The sequence below is a fragment of the Montipora capricornis genome, chromosome 8 (assembly GCF_036669925.1).
Source record: "Montipora capricornis isolate CH-2021 chromosome 8, ASM3666992v2, whole genome shotgun sequence".
Taxonomy (NCBI): Eukaryota; Metazoa; Cnidaria; class Anthozoa; order Scleractinia; family Acroporidae; genus Montipora; species Montipora capricornis.
This window is the reverse complement of record NC_090890.1, coordinates 9189552-9217045: the sequence shown is the minus strand read 5'-3', so window position 1 is coordinate 9217045 and position 27494 is coordinate 9189552. Positions and strand designations below refer to the sequence as shown.

The window sequence follows — 27494 nt, the reverse complement described above, 5'->3', positions numbered from 1 at the left end:
TTATCCAGTGGATGAGTCACTATTCGTAGTATAAAGTATACTTCACGTTAAAAGTTTGCCGACACGTTGACCAAGATTTTGTTTTACACCTTTTAAGGACGGTGCCAACTATTGTTATTGCGCATACGTTCTGCGCATCTCGAGATACTCGGATTTCCTATCGGTGGTGCTTATTAATACAGGGATATTTTTGCGCAGTTCAAAACTATGCGGAGAAAGCAGAACTTAGCAAGTGCTCTTGGTATCCAAAAAGAAAATTTGGGTGGGTAGCCATGCATTTTTCAGAGATAATTAAGCTTCAATTTGGCAAAGAACGCCATACATTGCTTTGTATTTTAAAGCTTTCTGCAAATATTGTTGATTAATTATCTTCGAAAAATGTGTGGTTATCCCCAATTTTCTTTTTGGATTTCAATAACACTTGTTAAGATCTGCTTTTCCCGAATATTCAGTAAACCGCGCAAAAATAGCTTTGAATTAGTAGGCACCGTCCTTAACTACTGTAGATGTTCTTAGAGTGTGCATATTCACAGTTACGAGGGCGACAAATACAGAAATCTTAGCAGAGATTGAAACTGGCGGATAGTTATCCGCCTTTTGATCAACTGGGGCCTGGAGACAATCTTTAGAATGCCTGCCGCTAGTCGTCGCGGTCTTTTGGCTGATAAAGGTAAATTTGACGTAAACGGAGACATCGCGCATTGCGCATGCTCTGCTAAGGAGCGCAACAGACAAATGATAGGGTTAACGTGGCAGGTTAATTTAAAAAAAAAAAGTGGTGCTGCGTCGGTAGGAGGAAAAACAAAAAAAATTGTTTTATAAACAAGTCGATTGAGGTAGGTTATCCACCGTGAGACGTGAAAGAGATTTGTCGCCTGATGTGAAGGAATCCGGAATCCAGTAAAATCCTGAATCCGTTGTATGGAATCCTGAATCAGCAGATTTCAATGAATCCAGGATCCATTTCGGTGGAACCCATGAGTGGAAGACTCGGGATCCGGGATCCATTATTTGGGATCAGGAATCCATGGGATCTGGAGAATCCGAGGGCCACCTGGATTCCTCTACAGAGGGCGAGATTTGCGAGCTGACGTTTGGAGTGCTAGCCCTTCGTCAGTTCGCGCTGACTACGGGCTAACGCTCCAAACGTAAGCTCAATTTTTACGGTGGTTAATATCAGATAAATTAACCATGAAAATCATGGAGGACAGGCCGGAATAAAAAAGAAACCGCTTAAATCGGGTCTACCAGTTGTTCTCTCATGGTAGCTAGTGAGCTCCTGTCACAGCGAAGTGGTGTGTATTTAACTATTTACCGAAGTGTTGGCAGTGGCTAGTGGTAGATTTTGCGGAGAGGTAAATATCCACCACTAGCCATAGAACCGTGTTTACTACAACAGTGAGATATTATAGCACAAAAAGACGATTTTTCTTCGGGATTTGAGCAGCCAATCAGAGCACGATTGAACGCTATCCACAGATTGGTATATTTCTACCGATAGTAAAACGTGTTTGCCGCTTGACTCCAACTTCACGAATAACTTTGAAATGTTATAACTGAGAGAAATAATATTTAACAATTATTCGCGCAGGTTTTTATTTTCTTCACCGATATTCACAGAGCCTGAGGTGAATAATTGTTTTAGTATAATTACATAATTTCTTCGCCTGTCACCTGCACAAAACGGCTTTCGGCCATTTTGAAAAAACCGCTTAGGTGATTATCGCGTAATAATCACCTCAGGTGCAAACAATCAGCGCAGAGAATTTTCAAGAATCACCTATGTAATTATACTAATTAACAACTATTCAACGAAGTGGAGGTGGCTAGTGGTGGATATTTACCTCGTCGCGGCGCTACAGTTTCCCTTCCAATTGAAGAAGACGTCTCCAACTTAAGCTTCATCGCCACTTCAGATTTAACAAAGATCGTTCTATCCCTTTTGTTTGTGCCTTTGGCTGAACCAAACGCAGGAACTTTCTTAGCAACATCACAGGCAACACAAACACACTTGCTAAAACGCTATTTTGAACATATCTTTATTATCCTTGTTGCTTCAAAACGCCAAACATACCTTTTTAACTCACTCGACGAATTCTTATTCCGGAATAGGTCTAACCAATCGAACGCACCTTTAAGTGTCACCTGTCTCCCACGCTAAAAAGAGGGGCGTGTCGCGCTAAGGGCAGAGCATTCGTCTCCAAGATCTCCTCGTTTAGCGTGAGAAATGTGACTTATACGACTATTATCCTCCTTAAAATATTTTGAAGGCTAGTCACAATGCTTTAGGATCAACGAGACCCCTATTAATAACATCTCAGGACAACAGAAACGGCAAATGAAACTCCTGATCAACTTAGGACGACGACGAAGGAGATCTCGTCCCTGACGTACTTAGTATAAAAGGCCTTAATTAAAGGCTATGGATGACAGGTGTAAGCTTGGGAAAAAGATCGCTGATCACGATGGCGAAAAGGCCAAATTTGATCAAATACTTTTTTCTCACTTTCGTCTGCTCAGGGTTTTTTAAAATCCTTTCATCGTTATCGTTATGCAAAGTATTAATGTAAAAGAAATCCAGCACCACTACCGACCACCTAATTGCATTTAACAGTGTATTGAAGAGACTATAGACCGAATGCATAAATGGCGGCCAAAAATATATTCTTTTGTTTATGTGCTAATTAGCCTCACTAGCCTCGTATGCATGTATAAAATACAAAAAAAACGTTGCTTGAGAGCGAGGCTAGTGAGTCTCATTAGCACATAAACAAAAGAATACATTTATGCATTCGGTCAATAATAGAAAACTACCCTACTTTTCCAACTTCGGGGCGTGTTGTGCAAGGTTGTGTCTTTTCGTCCAACTTTGTGAAAATGTCACCCGATAAACGAAACAACGCATTTCAAAAATGTAAAAAAAGAAACAAAAAACACACTGCAACGCGGGTCCTGCAGCGTCTGCTGCCTGCACCAGCGCGTTGAAAAAATGGCGGGAAAGTTTCGGCGGGAAATTCTCTGCAAGCGTCAAGATTTTTGTTGCATTGTGCTAGTAGAAAAGTTACTTCACACTGACTTCACACTGCACAACTCTACAAAGTTCCTTTCGGGGCAGTTGTTTGGGTAAGTATTCCTTATTCGCTCTCTCTAGAAAGCTTTTTGATCAGCCTGAATAGCTGGTGCTCATGAAATAACTCAATTTGTTTTTCACCTGCCGGTCCCGGAAAAAAGCAAAACTACTAACTTGGTTCAAAACAAATCATCTTCAAAACTTCATATGATGTACTGAAAACAGCAAAGAGGATTTAAGTTTTCTGTACATAGTATTCTCTTGTTGAAGTGACCACAAAAGCATTTAACCCCAAAGGGGAATAGGCTTCTAGTGACCACTTAATTAAATCGAAAATTATCTACCACTTAATTTATTCATTTTTTCTTCAATATGCTGTATTCAGCAGAAAGTGAAATGTAACCAAATCTAATCGAAGCAGTTGGGATAGAGTTCGTTAGAGCAAAATGGGCAACCTTTCTTCCAGTTTAAATCGTAACAAGCGAAATTTGAAACTCATCCCATTGGTTTACATTCAAAATTCAAAGAGTCTACAAGACTACAATAGATGTCCGGCAGCCAGACAGGATTTTAAAAATACTCTGTGGCCGGCATTCTCTTGAAATTGTTTCTGATTCAACTCTCAGTAACACTGTTTTGGACAGTAATCGGGGCTAGAAGACTTAATAGTTTAGCTTGGTTTTTTTATAGACCAATCCTGCATACATGGAATTTCTTTACCTGATTTACTATTTATTTGATTGTATTAAAGTTAAACATCGCCTCGATTAGCTTTGCTATATACGGGTTGTGTAGTTCTTCAATTTGTTAAATTTAAACTATTGAAATAAAAAAGAAAAAAAGTAAGTATTTTAAGTCTCGTTCGGCTGTCGGACAGTTTTAAGTGTCGCTTGACAGTTATTAACCGTCTAAGCGAACTGTAAGGCATTTACAACTGTCCATCAATACTCGACTCTTTTATAACTGGACAGTTATAAGTGTCGATTGACAGTTGCTAACTGTCTAAGTGAACAATAAAGCAGCATTCCTGATGGCCCTGATGAGGAACCGTTCCCAGGTGCAATTTGTTAAATAGGACACCTTAATCATCATCATGTTTATCTTTAAGAAAACAACAAGTTTTGGAAGATGATGGAATCTGCTGCTGGTGATCAAGTAGTGGAGGAAGGATTTAGCGATCAAGAAGAGGTATGAATAGGGCTAATCCAAGGATACTTTCAAAATAATTGTGGGGTTTCACTAGCTCAGTTGCTACATTTCAATACTCTGTTGAACAAATTACAAAACGTCAGGCCTCGGTTGTTCAAAATGTGGACAACACTATCCATTGGATAACACTAGTAAAACCAATTGAGGTATCGAGTGGATAGTGCTACCCACCCTTCGAACAACTGGAGCATGGCCTTTGTGCCACTCTTTCAGGTAGAATTGCCTTCAAAAAAATTTGCCAGCCTTGCGCTCCCTCAGTTCCCAAGAAATGTTTCTATTTATGAAAAAGTTGTGTTCCATGGGTTTCCTTTGATACTTTTCCTTGTTCTCCAATACCCTGGCATGCGCAGACAGACTAAACCGCCGGAATATATCTATGTTTTTTACCCAAGTCTCGAGTTACATGTCCAGCTGCCCACAGGCCCCGGGGTGGGGGGGGGGGGGGTACTCGATGTATCCCTGGTTGGGGAGGTGCGGCGCGGCCCCTCATACCATGACCCTGTTTAAGACAAATATCGCTGATTTCCGTACCCATTTTAAGACAGAATTCCGATTTTTGATACCCTGTTTAAGACATTTAACCCATCGTGATCATTTAACCCAGTTTAAGACAAATCCCGAAAAACATACCCTGGCCGCCAACAAATTATTCTTTTTAGCCTAACTAGCCTCGTTTTACAGCCCAAATTCTTTCAATTTTACGCGTGTGACCGAGGCTAGTTAGGCTAATTAAAACAAAGACAAAAGAATAATTTGTTGGTTGCCATTTTTGCATTCGGTCAATGTTGTCGCATACCCAATACTCCTGAGAGAGCCCTCTTCTTGACAGTGACAATATACATAGCGTACAAACTGGATATGTACTGACAAAAATAAAATTATTTTAAGTTTGCAAGAGATTTTAAAGGATTACCGCAGCATTACCGCTACAAGTTATTATGATCATTATCATTAATGAATAACTGTAGTACAATAATTATTGTCCTCAAATGACTCTGCATATGAAATCAAGTAAAGGAAACCTTCTTTATAACGCGGTGCAAACAATGAAAGCTGCACATGATCTAGGGAGAAAAACACCAAGCGACGTTTCAAAGCTTCAACATTTTGAAAAAGTACAAGGGAGTAATAAAAGTCTCTGCTTACGAGCCAAAAGGCTCAATCAAGCCGGCACTTATATCTCCGGTTTCAAGGGAGCAATGCTTTTACCATAAATAAGCGACACTAGTTTGCTGACTCGCGATCCTCATTGAAGCACTGTGATCCCTTCCAACTTAGGAATCCTTTTATCAAGATATTGACCTCTTACAAAACCATGGAATAGTAAGTATACATTATGGTAGTTGCATTTTTTTTATATCCTTAAACGCATGTCTTAAATGTGTTTGGTGTGAACGAACAGTTTTGGTACGTATTAAATTCCCATTCGACTTTTTGCTTGAAATTACATCTTATGCATGGTGTTTATGTTACACAAAGTACAAGGGACGTTTTTTATTTATCAGAACGTTGCAGACATAAAGAAGCTAAAAAGTGCTGGAATTTGTACAATCAAGGTAGGATTTTTCCTGAGATTACCCTTAAAAAATGCATTATAAAACTCTTCAAAGTTAGAACAATATTAGGTCCGTTTTAAACGTCGCAGTTTACATGTGCCGAATCTAATGTAAATGAGAAAAACCTATTATTTTCGCTCATTTGCGTTGGATTCGGCACATGTAAAATGCGACGTTTAAAACGGGCCTTAGTCAAGACATTTAGTGAGACACCTAAGAACAAATTGTTACAACCCAGCTCAATTTTGAAATGAACCTTAAAAATTATAATAGGGAGTCCAGATGACAACAAAACGAAAGATGTGTCAGATAAAGGGGATATCCGAAGCAAAAATGGAGAAAATTAAGGTAAAGTTTTTTGGGGGATTGTATTGCAGTTTTTCTTCTTGATTATTACCACTTGACTTTAACATGCTTTTAAAACCTCTTCTTTCTCTAGGAAGCTTCTGCCAAACTTGCTGTGAGTATCAGCTTTTGGTTATTTGATAGTTACTGGATGTGTTAATAAGTAGAATATGAAATGTTTGCATATCAGCTACTGTTGTGTGATGTGATGTGTCATCTACCAAAAGTATTCTATCAAGGGTTGTATCCATTTTCAAACGAACCTCAATTTGAATATTAACATATTTTTGTCTATACGATGTGGTATGGTATTCTCCAATGTTATTGCAGAATGCTGGTTTTGTAACAGCTCTTGAGTACAGTGACATGAGGAAAATGGTTTTTCGGATTTCTAGTGGAAGTGCTGAACTTGAGTATGAAAACTATTTATTGAAATAGTTGTTATTACTGAACGCAATTCATTTCTGTGATTGCATGATATGTCACACTATTCACTAAAAATTTCATGTTTGTACTTTTCAGCAAACTTCTTGGAGGCAAGTGTCCACTTTCTTTCTTTTAAGACTTCATAAAGTAATAGTGTTTGCTAAACTGTAATCTTATGTCCTCAATGTGGCTGTCATCTCTAAATAGGAGGAATAGAGAGCATGTCAATAACAGAAGTGTTTGGAGGTAGGGAAACTTACAGCTCTTCTAGTGCAACATTGACACAACAATTTCATGTTCATGACCAGTAAATAATGATCTGCAAGCTTGACTTAAATAAATCTTTCAACAGAATTCAGGACAGGCAAAACTCAGCTGTCTCACACTCTATGCGGTGAGTTTCAACATTATCAAAAACCTTGATCCTTTTATCAATAAGATTCAGAAGGTCTAAAGGCAATAAAATACAATTTGTCAGTTTCAGCACAGTTGCCAGGAGCAAATGGATATACAGGAGGGAAAGTTATATTCATTGATACAGAGGTGCTTTCATCATTTAGTCTCAATAATTATTTATGTCAAGTAAAATTCAATGGTGATTGTTTTTTATTCTACTCTGGCCCTTTATAAATAATGTATATTTTTGGTTTATTTCACAGAACACCTTGTATCCTGAAAGAATAGACGGTTGTAGAATGACTATGATATGTGATGTCGGACAATGAAGAGACAAACATAAAAATACATTTTAATTTTAGTAAAACATTGATTCCTTTACTGACAATAGCCGACCTGATCGCCTTCGGGAAATTGCAGACAGATTTAATTTAGACCAAAATGCAATGCTGGATAATGTGCTCTACTGTAGGGCATACACAAGTAAGTCACATTTCTACAATTCAGACCAAATGAGGGAATTTCACCCTATAAGTGCTCCATTTTCAACTTAATAACAACAAAAACATGAGTTAAGAGATGCATGCTATTCATCAAAGTTACCACCACTAAATATAATATGTTTGGTAGGTGAGCACCAGTATGAGCTGATGGATTGTGTAGCAGCGAAGTTCCATGACGAACCAGGAGTATTCAAGCTGATGGTATAAAAATAATAACACACATTCCTCTTGAATTCAGTTAATTAATAAAGTATAGTTGATAAAACGAATTCACAAACTATATGAGTTGTATTTCAAGTAATACAATCTTATGTTATAACTGCTGAATGTGTTGGATTATGTGCATAGTTGACCTGTGTCTGTTGTTGGCATCAGATAATCGACTCCATAATGGCACTCTTTAGAGTTGACTTTTGTGGAAGAGGGGAACTGGCAGACAGGCAACAGAAACTTGCACAGATGTTATCAAGACTGCAAAAATTATCTGAGGGTGAGAGAAAACAGTTGACGGATTGAACACAAAAATACGATTATAGTTTCTTGTTAACTAATTTGTCCGAAAGTTCAATTTTTTTGTTTTTTCTTTGAATTATGCGGACTTGGTCATACAATCATACATTCTTACTTACTGATAGTTCCACAAGTAACTGTAAGTCGTTATAACTCTTCTAGTAGTGTTCAAAGTAACTGAAAGTCGTTATGACTCTCTTCTTAAGAAGTGCTCAAAGGAGTGTAAGTAAGTTCTTAACCAGTATTCTAACAAATATTCTTGCTAATGCTTCTCTGACCTGTAAGTTTTAATCCTTGTTTATAGAATTCAATGTTGCGGTTTTTATCACCAATCAGGTATAAAAGTTTTTACCAATATTTCTCAATTTTACTTTCTCATGGGTTAATATGTGCCTCTGACATAACTTCCTTAAATTGCAGATGACAGCAGATCCTGGAGGTTAGTATCAACCAGCATTGTTTTCACATCCTTCATTGAATTAAATCAAGGATGACTGCACACCTCATATTTTTATTTTCCTTTTCATGGCTTGCTGATCAACCTCGATTGATGAACAGCTACGATGAGGTACACAAACATTCAAAAAAATGCTATTATTGTAACAAAAAAATAATTTGTAGTTCTCGAAATCCTAACAATAATACTCCGTAATCTGTATAATTATTTGAAGGGCAGGCTATAGACACCTAAAAAATTCAGGTGGCTCTATGAGAGACAATTGCTGAAATTGTCCAGATAAGTACAATGATCACTTCTCTCTTTTGAATAATACTCCCTACAGCTAAATTAGATAACAATAATATAATTACCGTTATCTAATAGAGCGGTTTTCAAATGAGCGTCATAAAACCAAAAACAAAGTTATTACTTTGGCCAATCAAAAAGGACAGAGACAATCTACAAACTGGAAGTAATTAGACATAGCCGACATAAAGCGCGGAAAAATGTGCACGCGTGAGCCAGGATTGGTTTTGCTTTCACTTCTGATTGGTTGCCAAAGTGGCGCGAGAACTTTGAACCAATCGCTGAGTGAAGTTATGCAAAACCAAAGCAATTCTCTAATTACTTTTGACACTCAATTGAAAACCACTCTAGCTGCAGGGAGTAAAATGTTTTCTTTTTCCCTATACAGTTTTCAAGCTGATCCTAAGAAACCAATTGGTGGACATATACTGGCTCATGCATCCACAACTCGGATAAGTTTGAGAAAAGGCAGAGGAGAGACAAGAATTGCCAAGATATATGACAGGCACGATAAAATTAATAGCTATAGCACTGTTTTAATGACCTGATAACAATGCACTGATCTCATTTTTAACTAGACCAAAAGCCAAAAGCATGTTTGTTTGTTTTATGCCATTCTCACATCATTATCTATCTTTATCTTTAATGGTTGATAGCCTACCATGGTGAGCTCGTGTTAATTATCTACAAATGTAATGAGAGTGCATCTGATTCCTGAAATGAATGCATGATATAGAAAGATAAGATCGGGAAATTGTCTTAATTCCAGAGTGCTGTTTCTGTAATTAAGATACAGAATATTATAACAATGGTAGAATATCAACTGTATTCGGTTTACAGGGGTATAAATGTGACCTGAAAACTGAGTTTCCTGTTGCCTGTCAACTTACTGAATTACCGGTAATAATGAATTTTTTTTCTCACAAATTTATTACTGATAATGATTGAGGATCAGTGCCAAACCTGGGATAAAAGCCATGACAACCCATATGTTCTAGTAAGATTTATTCCTAGGGTCAATGTGATAATTTCTTCAGCTCAGCTCACAAGGCTTCAGATAAATCTGATCTTTCATCTTTCTCTGTTTTTGCTTTCTCATACAGTCCTGATCTTCCAGAAAATGAAGCAACTTTTGCAGTCACTTCTGGAGGGATTGCTGATGCAAAAGAGTGACATATTGAAGCAGAGACAGATAATCCTCAGCTGATTACATTTCCTTCCATGTTCTTATTTAATTTGTGAAGATAAACATGTTTGACCTAAAATCAGAGCTCTCGTATATTCAATTTTGATTCTTGTTTATTTATTATTTTTATACATGAACACAGAAAGCCTGCACATTACCAAAGCTTACCTATACATTACAAGCATTCCTGGTGAGGTTCGTAGGAAGGGTGTACAAAGAGGAATCTAAAGGGGTTTAACCCATTGACTCCTTAGAGCAAGACTTAACAGAGTCAATGGGTTAAAGCAAGGTTCAAACCTGTCAGAATCTGTACATTTTAGCCTGCATTTTCACGAGTCTGGCACTTGAATTTCCCAGGTCAATTTTCAGCACTAGTACTTTTTTTTTATCAAAATACCAGCTGGTATCTGGACCATTAAACACCTCTGCAACAATAGAGGCAACCTGGATCATGGAATGACACAATTAACATTTACAATAATATTATTAAAGTTCCATCAGCAAGACATATGCATCATGTGATTCATAGCCAACCCATAACAATACCTTAACTTATAAAATACTAATTTTATTGAACTATCGGGCAAGAAATCCTCCATCAACAGGTAGAACGGCTCCATTTATCATACTGGCTTTGTCACTCAATAGGTAAAGAATGGCATCAACAACTTCCTCCACCTCTACAAAAAAGAACAGTTCATGGTCAAGTTATGCGCCATTGTTAAAGGTTTTTTTTCAGTTCATTTGGTGGGATTTATTTGACTTTCATTCATTTTGAGTTTGACTCTTATTTACCTGCAAATCTTCCAAGTGGTATTTGATCAAGCATTGGTTTTGCCTTAGAAGGATCTGACCATCCTAACTTTCCCATTTTAGTCAAGACAACAGTTGGGTTGACTGCATTCACTCTAATCTGCAATTATAGCAATTAACTTAGGAGTTAAGGTCTACTAGGAAAGGTATGAGGTGACAGGGGTTGGAGATTTTCCCATCTACAAAGAATAAACTCTACGTTTTTCACAAGTTACTAGTCAGTCTTTAATTCTCTGCTAACATTACTGACATTCTCACCCACATCTTAGTATAAACGAAATGGTGTCCAAAACATAACAATACTTTTTTTGTCAACCAATTATCTTTGATAATATTAAATTCAATCTTAATTATACCTCTCAGATAGTTATGTACCCTTCTTGCAGACACAAAGGCCATTTTGATTTCTATTGTTTTCAAAGATATAATGGGATGCTCAGGGAGCAATTTAATAATTATGTATTTGCCCCTGGGCATCCATAATAGCTAGTTGAAACAATAGAAATCAAAATGGCCACCACATAGATCTGCAAAAAGGTCTATAAATTTCAGGAGGCTGTATTCTACGGAATGGCCCCCTAAATTTCATGTGGTGCTTTCCTACTTCAGTTGACTTTTTTTATTAAGAGATGTATATCTTTGTTTTTGTTGGTCTATTCCATGGCCTGAGAGCCATGGAAAAAAATGTGGGCCATTACTAACAGTGCAACCCTCAAAATCAGTTTGTAAGAAGTATGTGAAATACATGTACATGCACACATTGTAAAGAACAAAATAAAGCACTGACCTGATGAGGGCCTAGCTCTAAGGCCATAGATTTCGTAAGCATATCCAGTGCTGCCTTTGTAGAACCTAGGTATTCATCAGTACAACAATGATAAAGGATAGGGCCTTGAAGTCAAATTAAATTTGGGTAAAAAACCTCATTCTTATGCTCTGTGGGCAACACATAATTATAATAAGCACCTCATCACTTGACCATATCACACAGGAAGCCCACGTTACTCTAAGGGTTCAAAACTACCAGTATTTTTTGTTTGATTAAAAGAATTAGATTAATTTTATAAAACCGGTAAATATCTTACCAAACTTATTTTCTCAGGTAACACTGTAATTTAAGGATCCTTGCTTTTTTCCAGTTTAATTTTCAATTTTTTATTGAAAGACCTCTGGATATAACAAGTATCTTGCTAACCTCCTTTTCTCAGGCTGTAATGTACATTGCAGCTCCATGATGTTTTTTCAACTTGTGAATAAATTGAACTGTAAACAGGTGGGCTGTAACATACAATATGGCCCTCAAATCAGAGAGCACGACCTATTAGAGTGGTTTTCAATTGGGCGTCGAAGGTAATTAGATAATTACTTTGGTTTATGATTACTTCACTCAGTGATTGGTTCAAAGTTCTCGCGCCATTTTTTCAACCAATCAGAAGTGAAACCAAAACCAATCGTGGCTCGCGTGTGCACATTTTCCCGCGCTTTGTGTCGGCTACGTGTAATTACTTCGAGTTTTGATTGGTTTACTGGATTGTCTCCGACCTTTTTGATTGGCCAAAGTAATTACTTTGGTTTTGGTTTTACGACACTCAATTGAAAACTGCTCTATTCCTGGCAGCAAAATCTCTCAAACACTCACGACTCTTTAGGCTTTAGGAATATTGTTCACAGAATATCATTATCCTCTAATCCCGATGAGCTGCTACTTTAAGTGATCTTCTACATGAAGACTTTTCTGTGTTTAAGGACAGTTGGTGTCACAGGATAATCAATCAAGAGTGGGTTTAAAATTTATTTATTATAACTTAAAAAACACTCACAATACAAAGTGTGGTCTTTCAAAGCCCTTTGTGAAGCTTGGCTGGAAACATTAACTATTGCTCCCCCATAGTGTCCAGCAATCATCTTTTTGGCCACAGCCTAGAACAGTTACGAAATCTTCATATCATCAGAAAAAACTTTAAGTTAGCTGTTGGGATCTTGATATCTTAAATTCACTGTCAAATTTTTTCATCGTACTGGCCAGGTCAATTTGTAAAGTAATTTTGAGTCCCATTCTATCCTTGGTTTCTTTAAATTTCTTGTGACTGCCTATGTTGCCTACTGCTGACTGTAATGACGCTACTATTATAATTATGGCCTGAAGATATCTGTTTACTGCTACAAACATTCTTTTTTTCTTTTTAAATGTGCCAATTATCACCAGACCAAAAGAGCCCTTGTAAAGGAACTCTCATCCTGGTTATATATTTGCAGGGAAACTATGGATACCAGAGCTTAAATAACTGTTGTTCAAATGGATCACCCTGCCTGTAAAAGAGATGACTCGACATCCCCCACTCTGTTCCTTTCAGTCCTGAGAGTGAGATTTTACTCCCAGCTGTTTAATGCTCAACAATTTTACTCATCAGTAGAGATCACTTCAGGGATGAATGGGTTAAGGAGGCTCCTTAGAGTTTTTCAGGCTGCGCGCAAGCTGGGCACTACTATTGTGTGTAAAGCCTGAATCATGTGTGTTTTCTGATTTTTGTGACGTCAGCGTGACCAAATCCATAAAATTAACTCCTAATTTTCTTGCGTTCCCTTTGGTAAATTTTTTTAAAAATTTGACTCAGTTATAACCACATACAGTTCCTATCAAATACCCAAAATTTGTTAAAATCCGTCAGAGCTAATCGATTATAAATGTAGAAAAATGACAAATTACATAATATTGGCAAAGCCGTCTGAAAAAACTTGACTTTTTACCACTTCAAAATATCAGGCAATATCATTTCCACAAATTATGTGGCAAAGTATAAAAAGAATTCACCGAAGAAAAGTATAAATATTAAGGAATTTAGGTCAAAAATGAGAATATATCTCCCTGTCATGTTGATGTGATGTTGCCATGGTAATGGCCATAATCCAAAAAATGACACCCAAAAAATAAGCCTTATTATATCAGTACCCAGACTGGTATATCTCTACAGGGAAAACTTTAAGAGAAATTAACTAGGTTTACTTAATGTGTAACAGGTGCCTTCATGTAGTGAAGGTATTCGCAAAATTAATACTCTAGGGAGCCACCTTAAAAACATCTAGCCCCCTTTTAATAATCCTTTCAGTCCTGAGAGAGAGACATATAGATTTAAGCAATAGAGGACTTTTTCCATGTTTACAGACCTTCATCAAAACACAAGGGGGAGTTGGGAGAATTCGAGACAGTTATGCAAACTCAAGATGCAGTCTTAAAAAATAATTTGACAAAAGAAGGAAAATGCTGGGTTTTTTACTTCTTGATTGAAACAGATTTTTGTGATACACGCTCATATTTCCTACCAGCCAATCAAAATGTGCATCTGACAACACATAACCAATCAAAATTTGTGTGATGTCACAGCCGTGTTCACATACTCTAATCTAAACACAGCTATTGACCAATGAGAGTGTGCATACTGTCCTAATTTATTATTTTGTAATTTACTCTATCTAATGCCTAAACCTGCGATCACGTTCTATTTTAGATTCCTGCGGTATGTACTGTGGAGTACTTTGAAAAATTTTAGCAGGACACAACATAAGAGAACATATGGGCGAAGCTAAAAATGGGCCTGATCGCAAGTTATCTAACACCAAATGATTTTATCCGTCAATGATGGCTGCTTCAGGGGTGACTGGTTAATGAGATGTCAGTTGCTGTGCTCTTAAAATAGTTATTTACAAGGTTAAAAGTCATACCTGTGCAATAAACAAAGGTGCTTTTACATTCACTGAAAAGATCCTACCAGAATAAAGACGTGTGCAGATAATCAAAGGCCATGTTTCACAAATTAGTTAGTAAATAAAATGTGTAAATAAATTTGGTGGTGTCCTCAGTGGGGAGATTTGCACTCGCGGTGACCTCAATGGCGAGTTAAGAGGTGACAACTTCTTTCGAGATCGCGTTATAGGCAGAACTTGTTCGCCGTCGTCTCCTCTATGACAATTACTGTCAGCGCCGCTGTAACCACTCTGTTCTTCGGAAGAATTACCTTAAATTAGAGAAAGCTTATTCAATTGCTCTGACAGCAAGAAATTGGTAACAGTCATGGCCCCATTTTTAATTAACAAATTTAAAATACATACTTGTCAAAATCATCTGGCTTTGCATCTTCAATGGGACCAAGTATGGAAATCCCTGCATTGTTGACAAGGAGATTAATATCACCCAGGCTGTCTATTTTCTTCACTGCCGCACCGATGTCCCACAAATCCAAACAAACAGTTTGAATTGCAGGTTCCTATAAATAGCGAACAGAAGTTGCTTTACAATTCTGCTCATAATTTTGGTAAATTAGGGTTGATCTGCACTGAGGACAAAACTGTAAATGTTTTAGCCAAAAAATCTGTTAACATGTTACTTTAATCAGTGCTGATTGTTTGTCCTGCAAGGACAAAATATTTTGACTTGGATAAATTTATCAAAGGAGCTGCTGTCCTGCCTCGGACCCTTACAAGTTTCTAGTTCAGGTTACTTTCTTTTGTTTTCATGACAGGCGTCATCAACAAGTTCTGGTTTCTATCTATATCACCATCAGATCTGACAAACGATCACCAGAAATATGACTCTCCTGTAAGTGTTGACAGGCTGTAAAAAAAGTAGTGGGGATGTACCAGGGCAAATAATTTTTGAGATGTCAGACAAATTCATTTAAATTGGACCCAGACAAAAAGAGAGTTTGTCCTCAGCGCGGATCGACATTAAGACAGCATCCATGTGTCACGCCCAAATGCCTTCCCTCATCTATCAGAAGAATTATAGCAACTAATTCTTCACCTTCCATTGGGGATAGCCATATTCCCTTCCCTCATCTTTTGATTTGCTGCCTTGGCCCTCTGCTCAATTACGGTGTTTGTTGATAACAATTAACAAATAATAATCATTATTTGCCGAAGGCGAGATGAATATCGGTTTATGTTTACCGACATTCACCGAGCCTGAGTATAAAAATATGCATATTCTTCAAAATAATTAATTTCTCCATCTGTCACCTCGACAAAACAGCTTGCGGATATTTTGAAAAAACCGCTTAGGTGAATATCATGCAATAATCACCTCAAGTGAAACCAATCAGCACAGAGAACTTTCAATAATCACCTATGTAATTATACTACTTATTAACAATTAGACCCGTGCAAGGGCTACAGGTCAATAGAAGCCGTGGCCCTTGAGGGCAGAGGGTCTAATAATTATTGTTTTAGTATCACCCAACTAGTCGGACAGAAAAGGCAATAATAAAGTTAGCAAATGCAAGTTGAAGAAATATTTATTTGGGAATAAAACGAAAGAAAGCGTCACGCTTTTCGCTACTCGAGGACTATTACTAATAGTCCTCTAGTAGCATAGCCAATCAAAATGCAGGATTTGCATTAGTCCACTAGTTGGGTGATACTAATTGTTATTATTATTTCTGATAAGATTTTTTTGCAATTCATACAGTCATGTGATTGGGAGTAGATTTCACATGTTTTAATTGCTTAGTGTGCTATGGTCTCTTTTTTCTGTCTGTGAGAAGCAAAAACTCCTGACAATTTCCACTTGCACAAACCCACATATCCCGTAGTTTGAATATTCTAGGTATAACAGGCTATTCTTAATACAGTTGTTTCACCTAACCTATGAATGGCAGCGAGGCTACCAGTGACCTTGCATTGATACAGACCTCACTTCTTTTATCATGTAACTGTGTTGTTGTAATTCTAATTAGTCTACATTAACATTATATATAAAGCTCAGTCTATTTTGTAAGCATTAAAATCACTGTTAAATCTCTCACTTAAATGTCATGCAGTGACCTCAAAATTGACTTTCTTACTAATTTCATTACACTCTTTCCATTTCTGGCATCTATTCTGTACCACGACCATTTTTATGATTGACAAGGTCACGTGACACGGTCATGCAAAGGGCCTATAGACCATTTCATGCTCTTGAGTGCATTGTGGGAAATCAGGGCAACATGGTGGGAAATTTAAAGGTTTGTACGGAAATTCAAAGCAAAATAAACTGTACACGACTCTACATTATAGACTTTCACCTTCATGAACCAAACAAAAACGTTCAAGTTTACAACTGAGATAATTTAACTGGACTTGGTATCTATTCTTTGGATTTCCTAAATATTGCTTTTCTTGTTTCCATACATTCTCTGCAATTTTGTGAAGAGAAAACCTTTGGAAATATTAAAGAAATGTATGACAGAAACTTCGTTTAATACAATAATTTCTACAACAGCCATTTTCTCCAACTTTAGTCTGCCGCACCTTTAAATGCATATCTTGTTTTGAAAAATAAAAAAACCAAAATTGCATATCATGAATACTTTTCATCGTTTTGAACTTCCACACCAGCTTCCACAAACCTTTGCATTTCTCTCAATCTTGTGCTGATTACCCATGATGCACTCAAGAGCGTGAACCTCGTGTATTGGTTGTGAGGATTCCTTTGCTTTTGGTTTAAAACTACAGGCCATAAAGAGTGCTCAAGTGGCCCTTTGATGGCAAAATATTGTTGAATTTTAGAATAAGAATCTGGACATGTGAAACAAACTTCCGATTGCTGGGTCACGCAGTCGTTTTACAAGCCGGTGATTGTCGCGTAACCAGCCAAGAAAGAGAATGAGAAAGATTCGGTATATCGCACGCGTCCTTCCTTAAATAAAACTTGGTTTAAAACAGCTATTAAGTCTAGACCGACCAAACCTCTTCTTTCAAGCTGTCCAAGTCCTCTTGGGTGCGCGACAAAGCAATGACCTCAGCCCCACACTTTGCTAACATTTTCGCCGTGCTACGTCCTATTCCTAGGGACAGACAAAAAAGAAACTATTCGGACAATTTACTTTTAAATCAAATTTTTTTTTCGTTAAACTGGTATTTGTCACTTGCGTTAGAACCTTTTTCAACCATAGGTGTTTCAACCGAGTGCCATTTTAAAACAATACAAAAAACATGGCGTGACAGTTAAGTAATAAAATTGGAGAAAGCGCAAAAAAAACAAAATGATAATCTTCTATATTTTGAGACAAACTCACAAGAATTAAATTACCTTTACCAGCTCCAGTGACCAAAGCGCGCTTTCCCTTGAAACTTATTTCCATAATTATGTTTCAGGGCACTATTTGCACCTCAAGTTTTTCCGATGTACGCGCGGTCCTGGGGCCTAAAGGTACAGTCACACCAACAAGACGCTCCTTAAGCGTTTATTAGGAATACCATGTGGCCCTGAAGTAGACGGACGCATAGAAGAGTTAGAAGCACACAGCAAGGATTGAATTGCCTGTAGCGATACTCTCTGTTTACGAAGATTTCTTTTGTCTACGACTATCTCTGCAGGCAAGAAGTCTGGCACCAGTGCTTTGAAGCCTGAAGAGTGCTCGTTTTGCTAGTGTTTACCCGCTGAATCGTTATTTATCCGGTGGATATCGTTATCCACCTTTTAGACATCCGAGACCTGGCCTTTAAAAGTGGATGACTAATCACCTTACAAGCACAAAATGAAGGAAAGGGTATGGGCTTCCTACAAAAACTAGATAGTTAGAGAACTAGAAAAATCCCTTTGCTTTTTTATCTCGAACACGCGAATCTACCTGCTGATCTCTATTTGACAGCTCGTCAAATTTAAGCCAATCAGCATGCGACTCGCAAACACAGCAGGGGTCCATTTATTCGAGAGCGTTTCGCGTATGATGCGCGTCGAAAGCGAAATGAATTTGTTCCAACGTCAGTTTTTAGACATCTGCGCTGCCATCTGCCCTTTCTCTGATCTGAAGCCATTCGAAGATGTCGAATTACGGCGGTCGCCGAACGTGTTTTATTAGCTGGAAGATACTTGGATAGCTTATTGAAACGATCGGAAAAGGAAAAAGACAGCGTTCGTGAATGTTTACTGTCGCTTTTATTCAGTCTTATTCTTCTTTGCCGACAAGGCTAATTGGAACACTAGACATTCTTTGGCTTAAAGATTTCTTGAACTGTTCCTGGATCCCGTTGAACATTTTTATCAGCCACGTTACATCTCTGGTTCCATCTGGTTGTTTTAGTAGTTCCATGACGGCGAGCTGTGCTGAGCGAACTAACGTTGCGTCTTTGGCAACTGGAAAGAATGCCTCTGGCTCCAGCATTTGTTGACTTGAATGCGTATACGTTTCCCGAATTCCCGCTTCAGCTGCTTTTTTAAGATTTCCATCTGAGTGGATTAATGTGGAGAAGCTTTCGTTTGGTTGCTGCAATTGAATTTGCCTTCGAGTTTTGTTGGTTGTTGATGACAAACTGGAACCTGCAGGATTGAAGTTTTCAAAGTGTTCTGACCATGCCGAGTTTACTCGAGATTCATTTTTCCTTTTGTAAAACATTTGTGGTGGTTCGGAAGTATCCAGAGTTATTTTTCTTTCATCAAATTCTAATCCTAAGACTGATGGAAAAGGAATTACAACTTTCTTCCGAAGGACAGCTGATTTTTCTTTTTGGTGTTCAATAACAAACGCGCCCGGCTGTTGTGGCTTGCTTGTGTTTACTTTCAGGGTGAACATCTCGTGGGATACTCGTGGATCTGATCTTTTAACGTTTAGGCCTTCAAGAATTGACGTGCACTGTTTAAGTGAGCAGAATTATTCACTGTTCCGTGATTTGCTGTGAAAGCAAACTTAGTTGCTGTCTGGATTGTGATTTCCTTTGCACTTGCGGAGTGAAAGCCTGATTTCGCTGACAGAAGAAATCTTTCTTTCAAAAAACTTATCTCATTTAAAAGGGATTCATTTTTGGTACTATTAGTGTGAAATTTAGACTTCTCTTTCACAGCATAATGAACGATTTTGCGCTGTATCTAGTCTGCTATGACAGGACTTACTTGCAGTGGAACTTAACATTTTTAGCAAGAACAGAAACAATTTTGACGCCGGCAATTGAAGAAATGTTTGCCAGTTACTATTTCGTACATTAGTCGTAAACTCCAGGATAGATATTCCAGATTTCACTTACTTCTTTATTTCAGCAACTTTATTAAGCGTTCTTCTGTTAATTAAATACACTCACAGACAAGGGAAATACTTGATGGGTTATATTGAGGCTCAGTAAAATTTTTGGGTTCAATCAAACCGTATGGTATTACGAATGAATTTCGTAAACAGCAGGTGATTTATACAGCTTAGCTTCAAGCTAGGGTATGCCATGGCTCTTTTTACCTCGTGCAATTATCATAAAGCCCACAGAGAAACCCAGAGCTCCATCAAAAGCGAAATTTGCGGTTAAAATTCGTCTGTGGGAACATTGTAAACAAATAGGCAACAGTTTATCCGCGCGTGGATTTTAAGCAAGGGGATTGGAGTTAATTCCCCTGAATTTTCAACCCATGATGCACGGCAACTTCCGGAAGAAATCAGCAGGTACCGGAAACAGCGTTAAATCAGTTAAACTGGTCTCAAGCGAACGCGGGTGGTGAGACCAGGTTAGGCATGAGAGGAACCTTGTTAAAAATCTCTCTTTTAGTTTGTGGCTAAACGAAATCCACAACTCAATTCTGTAAAGATTCTTTTACATAATTAAATAGTGGAAATTTGGCCGAAGTCCAGGTAAAAACTAAGCAGGAGATGCCCCCCAAACTGGAGGGATAACGCAAGTATTATGAAAATGAAATGCGGCGACAAGAAATAATAAAATCATAATGGAGAGCATAGAAACCACGACCTACTGTCATAATGACCCAAATTAATTGACTGATTTAGAAATGTCAAATTTCAGTGATACGCAAATCTCTTACTGGTGTTTCGTTTCTGAGAGAGAAGTAGTTTTTTGGTTTGACGCCTTTATTCCCAAGGGAGTCGACTTCCAGACAAAAACGCGACATAAGGAAAAGTTTATATTTGAGGAAGGTCAAATTTGCTGCTGCACAGGGCCTAAAACATTGCCTTAAACAAATGAAATCCCCATCTCGTAATGCTACTGTGGATTTTGTCCCACAGGAAAAATTCTACCGGTATTAAAGCTCAGATACCTTTCAGGTATTCCGCGTATTAAATTCGTGACAATGAAATGACAATGACAATGATTTTCGCGACAATGAAACGTCGACAGCGTGATTTGAATATCGTCAGGAGCCCATGGCTAGTAGCGAACAACAGAGCACTGACGAAGGGATAACGCTTGAAACATCAGCTTTCCAAATCGTTCACGGTGGTAATTCGACCTTTATCAACACGTTTGATAAAACCCAATTTTCCTGTATTTCGTCACCGCGTTTTCAGACTGATTAATTTTTAGATTGAATTTCCCGCGAATGAAACTTCTGCAGGAGCCTGCTAATCAATCACAAGAGACCAACTTGACGTCATAGCGTCACCAAAGCGGAAATGCCCAAAAATAGATTGGTCTGTAAAAATGCCGTGACATAGGCTAGTCATGGGCTCCCGATATCGTATTGAATAGCCTGCGAGCAGGGTCACTTGTTTTGGAGACCGTATTCATAAATGGCGGCCAAGAAATTATTCTTTTGCCCTTGTGCTAGTCATCCTCACTAGCCTCACTTTGGAACAAAGATTCTTTTGAATTTTATTCGTGCCAACGAGGCTAGTAAGGATGATTAGCATAAAGACAAAAGAATAATTACTTAGCCGCCATTTATGAATACGGTCCATGGCGCGTTTTTAGTGTCAAAATTCAAACGTGCTATTCAAACTTTCAATTCGACAATTCAAACATTCAGTTCGGCAATTGCAACCTGTTTGGAAATTCAAACCCTCAATTTGGCAATTCTAACCTTCAGTTCTTTAATTCAAACTTTCAAAATTCAAACATGCATACCATGATTCAGACTTTCAATTCGACCATTCAAATATTCAATTAAATTGAATGTTGGAATTGCCGAAATGAATGTTTGAACTGTTGAATTTCCAAACTGAAGGTTTGAATAGCTAAATTGAATGTTTGAATTGCCAAATACACGTTTGAATTTTGACACTAAAAACGCGCCATACTTGTTTAGGGTATCGAGCGAGTATTCTTCTCGCGCGCCGGCGGCTCATCGCTCGACGAACCTATCAATGTTGAGCCTGCTTGCAGGTATGTATTAATTAAAGTCACAAACTACAAGATTACGGCAGACTCTTATGAAGGACTAATCCTATGTAAGGATTTTATTCAAGGCTGGTGCTACTTCTCTCCTTTCGTTTTCGCCTAAAATCAATAGGAAACGCTGACAAAAGGGTGTTACACATCCAATGTTGAGATATTTACATTTGTACATTTTTTTTACATTATGTCATAAAGCGTTAACCAATAGTTACTGACACAAATGTAAATGTATTGAAGGAAATACTAAAGCAGATGTTGTTAAAGGTCCATCGTCTCCAACAAAGGTCACAAGCAAACACACTTCACACGTCAAATAAACATGATATTCGTATAACTTTCATATAGGTCTCAGTTCATCTCTAGTTTTCTATAGTCGCTGAAGGCCTGTCCTGATTCGTTTGTAATGGTGCGAGTTCATTCCGACCGTGTGGAACAAGGGTTTCGTACCGTGCTCGCTTCAATATGCCGAATTTGACACATGATGATCATCAGGTCAAATCGTTAAGAAATTCGAACTGTTGGCAGTTTCTCTCCCCTTCCACACTGATTCACCGATATCCTACATACAGACTAACGGCAGGTTTTTCATCCGCCAAGACTGTAGCAGAAAGACCATCTTGTGGCTATCTCCACTTGGGTTCTATAATTCTTTGAGACATTGACTGTCCTACAAAGAAAAACAAACGATCATAAACACCACAAATCCATAAGTAAGACTGAGTTAACTGAATAGAGTGTAATGTGAAGTGCTAGATTTCAATCCCATATGAACCATGTCAGCGTTAGCCCTACTGATGGAAATGGGAACTTTAACTTTAACTGATGGAAATGGGAACTTTAACATCTTCAGTTCCCACGGCCTGCTCCCGTCTGACCTTGTAGCTCAGTCCATCAGTAAGACTAACGCTAACATGGTTCACATGGGATTGAAATCTAGCACTTCACATTACACTCTATTTAGTTAACTCTGTTTAAAATATAAGTGCTACACGGCCAACGTTTGTATAAACGTAACCTTTCCTTGCATAAGTAAGACCGTCAAGTATAAATTTTCTGTTTTGGATATTAAGGAACGTCTGAAGCATGGCGCACACAAGAAAACACTTGTATCCATGACAATCACTTTTCCCTGTAGTTTTAACAGTCTATAACATGTAGCAATTATTCCATGAGCACGCGTGGAAATTAAAGCCATATTTTATTCAACTTTTTTATTTCCATATTAGGTCATACGGAAAAAGGGCCTGATAACCGAGATTGAGTGAACCCACCACAAGGCTAGAGACGCAATATCCGAGGTCGAAAATTTAATAAAATCCTTCATCCATTGGCACCAGTCAATACTAGAAAATAATATAGGCGTTCAAATCAAATAATGTTATTCAGATGTGTTACGAGCTTAGATGGTTCACCACATCAAATGAGATTCTATTTTAGTTACAAGGCCTTTCATATACGAGTCCTCTTCACACCTTTGCTTATGCACCCTGATATCAGCCCCTCCCGTAACCGTCCCAAATGATTCCTCACGATCGTGCGCAAGAGCTCATGACAAGGCTGTTGTACTTTTGCACGGAGGCAGTTGTCACACGTACCGTTTAACTTGTCCGACTTTGATTGTCTCGGGTTTTCCGGAAACAAAGCCCTGTAGAAAAGACAACGTAATCGCAATTTAACGGAGTCGTCATGTTTGAAGTTTAAGTCGTGTTCACCCCTTGGTTATAGCTTGTTGCAGTTCAAGTCACTTAAATTTCAAAAGCAACTCCGTTAAATCACAAATAAGGATGCACCGGGTCGGTCGTAGTCCATATTATGCGCCGATCAACTCGAAACTTCAACATTCCCCCTCTCCCCCCGACAAAACCCCTGGCACTTGAGCTTTTGAAGATTGGATCGTTCAAATTCCCGCCCTCTCGGGGCCAAAATGGTGTTCAAATGACCTACCCTATCGTCGGATTTGTCTGTGAAACCCTACTAAAGAACATTCGTTGTCGGCTTCTGTCGTCTTTAAGAAAGCTTGTGTATGCCAACACATGTTTCGCGACCCTTTTTACCAGACTTGAGCTACTACAAAAACACAACTTTAATATTGAAACTATTAAAAGTGACTTGCTATTTAATTAATAAAGTCCGACAATGTGAATAAGCAAGTGTAAGCTACTCTAACTCCGAAACACGGCAAAGGTTGTTTAACGAGGGTACTGTGTACTTACATGTATCAACAACTGAGCCTAGAGCGTTTACGACTGCATGTATTTTAAATTGTTCAGTGTCGGTTGATTACCTCTAATAGAAACGTACAGCTTTAACAATGATGACAGGGGTGTGAAAACCTACCACATTGTATTCACTCTATAGTACGACAAAGACGAATTACGCAGCCAAAACTACTTTGAAAGACCTTCCTTTGAAGACAACTTTTGAAGACCTTTTTTTGTAAGCCAATAGCTCACATTATCTCTTCCTTTAAACTCTTCCATCTCGCTCCGGCGCCGGAAAAAAAGATCATTTGAAACCTGACACTTCCAGGAAGGCCTTACCCGTCAAATCCCCGGGGTTTGCCCGGAAGGGGGGGGGGGGAGTTAAAGTTTCGATTTCATCGGCGCATTAACCTAAAATGACAGTCCCTAGCTCGTTGTAGCAGGATACTCCAACTGAAAAAAAGTCCGAGGAATAACTCGTTTTACATATGCTGATACTGTTATCATGATGAAGCAGGATAAAGTGTTTCGTATACCTTTCTACAGTTTTCTGGGAAGGTATAATGTGGAAATTCAATGGCAGGATTTGTACGGGAAAGGACGCTTTGCCACACAGTCACGCGTCAATGATTTTCATACCAATCTTTGCATTTTCTAAGTTTTTAAACCGCTTTAAAACTCTTCCTTCGAAATATGAATTTCCACCATTGCACATTTATCCTCGCTTATTTGACCCATGGTAAAAATTGGAATCTGAGCTCTGTTTGTGGTGCGCAATTTCGAAAAATTACAATGGAGGGCAAAACCTTTTCGTTCGTAGACAAAAGTATGGAATTCTCGAGTGTTTAAATGGTCATAAAATCTTTACCTTAAGTGGTATTTCTCTGAAAATTTGCATTCTGGCTAAGTCAAACACAATCTTTCCATTTCTGGAATTTATAAAGTCCGACCTTTAAGTTCACCAATTATCAGTCACGTGACCAGATTGTTGCAAATGCCCCATTGGTGCAACCACGAATCAACTTAAATTGGTAATCACAGTGTGATGACACTGTATTCAGAAAACAATGAATTAAAGTAGTTTACCTGTAAGACCTTGACTGCAGAAGAAACTTTCTGCAAAGCGCAATTTCACTCGCTAGTCTACGAAGATCATCTCCTTCAAACGCAGGGATACTTAGCGGCTAAGGGAAAAAGTAGGATGGTATTAAATACAATCGTGAATCGTAGCCGGTAACGAATGGATCATCTCCGAACTCACGTGAGCATCGACGTCAAAGCGAATCCGAGTGCAAAACTCGGTAACTGGGCGGAGGTATCGTAAAGCCAAAACGAAAGGAATAACTTATAAAGGCAATCAAAAAAAAAAAGACGAAGGCGCGAAGAACGAAGAAGGACTGTATAGCGATCTGTGACAAGAGGATTAAGAGATCCAGACAGTTAAACGAGCCAGTGAATACAAAGCAGATACATGCAGCCGGCCCTGAGTGCGTTGAAGTCGCATGAGAAAGTCATTAAATGGCTCCGCTTACACAAGATTGCTCCGTGAGAATGTAGCGTGAGAATTTAATCCTATGGCCAAGCTTAGCAAAGTAGGACGACAGAGTGAAAGAAATGTCTGTTACGAGGAAGACAGACTTTTAAAATTAGCCAATTCAGTCTTACAAAAACTTGCCACTCGCAAAAGAGTTGATTTACCTCGTCTTCACGAAATCCTTCGGTGAGAAGTCGGTGAGTAAATATGTGACCATCGGGATCACCTTGGCAACGATGAAACCTGTGAAAACAGGAAACAAATCAGCCAAGTAAAATTCCGATACTGCAAGGCTCAACACACGAGTTATCTTACCTTCCCCCTGTCTGAGATGCCAGCAGTTGAAGAAATTTGTTGGCCACGCTAAAGGTAAAGAGTGAAATATATAGATCAGAACTCTTTTTATGTCTTATTCCAAAATGGCCGCTATTTTAGTATTCTCTAGTTTGATTGCACATTGGCCCTTTTGGCCTCGTTCAAGGTAAATAGACCTCTTTCATAATGGCGGCAAAATAAAATATTCTTCTGTTTTAATGCTAATCATAAGCCTTTCCAGCCTCGCTACGACTAGCAAATTTCAAAAGAATTTTGTTTCAAAGTCTAATTAACATAAATACAAAAGAATGTAAAGGTGGTGGCCATTTAGAGCGGTTTTCAAATGAGTGTCGTAAAACCAAAACCAAAGTAATTACTTTGAGCAATCAAAAAAGACGGAGACAATCCAATAAACCAATCAAAACTACATATAGCCGACACAAAGCGCGGGAAAATGTGCACGCGCGAGCCACGATTGGTTTTGGTTTCGCTTCTGATTGGTTGAAAAAATGGCGCGAGAACTTTGAACCAATCACTGAGTGAAGTAATCATAAACCAAAGCAATTCGCTACTTACTTTCGACACTCAATTGAAAACCGCTCTATGAAAGTGGTCTATATTATTTTGAATTTTATGTTTGTAAGCGAGCACAAAAGGGCCAATTTCCAAGAAAACAAAAGAATACTAAAATGGCGGCCATTTTGGAATAAGGTGTATTTGTGTTTTTGATATGACCTCACAGGGGACATGTTTTCCCCCAGAGTCAGAAGTTAGTCAGGTTTAAGCTTTTTAAAAGTTTAATTCTATTTGAATGTACTTTTGTAATGAAGCTTGTTAAACGGCTTAGTTCCCAAGAGTCTCCTATAGCTCAGTGGTAGAGCATCCGAACAAGTAATCGGAAGATCGTAGGGTTCGTCTCGTGCAAAGGAGCACTCGGATTTTTCCGATCATCCCCTGTAGCTCAGTGGTAGAGCATCCGAACTAGTTATCGGACGATCGTAGGGTTCGTCTCGTGCAAAGGAGCACTCGGATTTTTCCGATCATCCCCTATAGCTCAGTGGTAGAGCATCCGAACTAGTTATCGGAAGATCGTAGGGTTCGTCTCGTGCAAAGGAGCACTCGGATTTTTCCGATCATTCCCTATAGCTCAGTGGTAGAGCATCCGAACTAGTTATCGGAAGATCGTAGGGTTCGACTCTTGCAAAGGAGCCCTCGGTTTTTTCCGAATGTCCCTGAGTGGTCACCGATAATTACGTATCTCTTCTGTTCTCTCCTATTGTAGACAAACGACTGTTCTATTCCTTGTATCTGTGCTGAACACTGAACTATCTAAGAGGCTGGAATTGGAAAATGTCTCTTAAAAGAAAATTAAAAGCGGCAAGGAGGGATGGATAACAAAAACGAGAGCGTCCAAAGAGTTCTCGATCGCAAGCGATTAAAACAGCGTTTTGCTCCCGAGGCGCCATTAGACAATGCCGTGTCGCGATCCCAAGAGTTCATATGAGGTCATGCGGTAGCAAACTTAAAAAAACGCCTATGCTTCCATGTTCACACGCAATGACCTCCGTACAAGATTGGTAACGATGACAATTTTCGCTTT

At 38.5% G+C, this 27494-nt stretch overlaps 3 protein-coding genes across 5 annotated transcripts in view; 1 reads left to right on the top strand and 2 right to left on the bottom strand.

Moving 5' to 3' along the window:
• Nucleotides 1-3078: 3078 nt before the first annotated feature.
• Nucleotides 3079-10529, top strand: LOC138060286 (meiotic recombination protein DMC1/LIM15 homolog). Its single transcript, XM_068906030.1, has 20 exons — nt 3079-3123; nt 4179-4258; nt 5558-5602; nt 5785-5835; nt 6109-6183; nt 6275-6295; nt 6511-6593; nt 6703-6716; nt 6814-6852; nt 6959-7000; nt 7085-7149; nt 7266-7273; nt 7394-7485; nt 7633-7706; nt 7881-7995; nt 8320-8351; nt 8436-8454; nt 8574-8583; nt 9149-9265; nt 9864-10529. Exons 2-20 carry the CDS (start codon nt 4199-4201, stop codon nt 9931-9933), a joined length of 1032 nt encoding a protein of 343 aa, XP_068762131.1. The 5' UTR covers nt 3079-3123; nt 4179-4198; the 3' UTR covers nt 9934-10529.
• Nucleotides 10042-17935, bottom strand: LOC138060285 (L-xylulose reductase-like). Its single transcript, XM_068906029.1, has 8 exons — nt 17826-17935; nt 17483-17580; nt 14867-15021; nt 14480-14522; nt 12580-12679; nt 11547-11611; nt 10742-10859; nt 10042-10626 (listed from the first exon to the last, which is right to left on the bottom strand). The coding sequence occupies exons 1-8, from the start codon at nt 17875-17877 to the stop codon at nt 10523-10525; spliced, it is 735 nt and encodes a 244-aa protein (XP_068762130.1). The 5' UTR covers nt 17878-17935; the 3' UTR covers nt 10042-10522.
• A 3945-nt stretch (nt 17936-21880) lies between these two features.
• LOC138058896 (von Willebrand factor A domain-containing protein 3A-like) overlaps nt 21881-27494 on the bottom strand; it is a 50987-nt gene continuing 45373 nt past the window's right edge. For all 3 annotated transcript variants that reach the window (XM_068904344.1, XM_068904346.1, XM_068904345.1), the window contains 5 exons: nt 25895-25942; nt 25744-25822; nt 25132-25229; nt 23440-23489; nt 21881-22511 (listed from right to left, as the gene is read on the bottom strand). In XM_068904344.1, the coding sequence (XP_068760445.1) occupies nt 22468-22511; nt 23440-23489; nt 25132-25229; nt 25744-25822; nt 25895-25942 (319 nt within the window). In that variant the 3' untranslated portion in view covers nt 21881-22467. The remainder of the gene's footprint in view (nt 22512-23439; nt 23490-25131; nt 25230-25743; nt 25823-25894; nt 25943-27494) is intronic.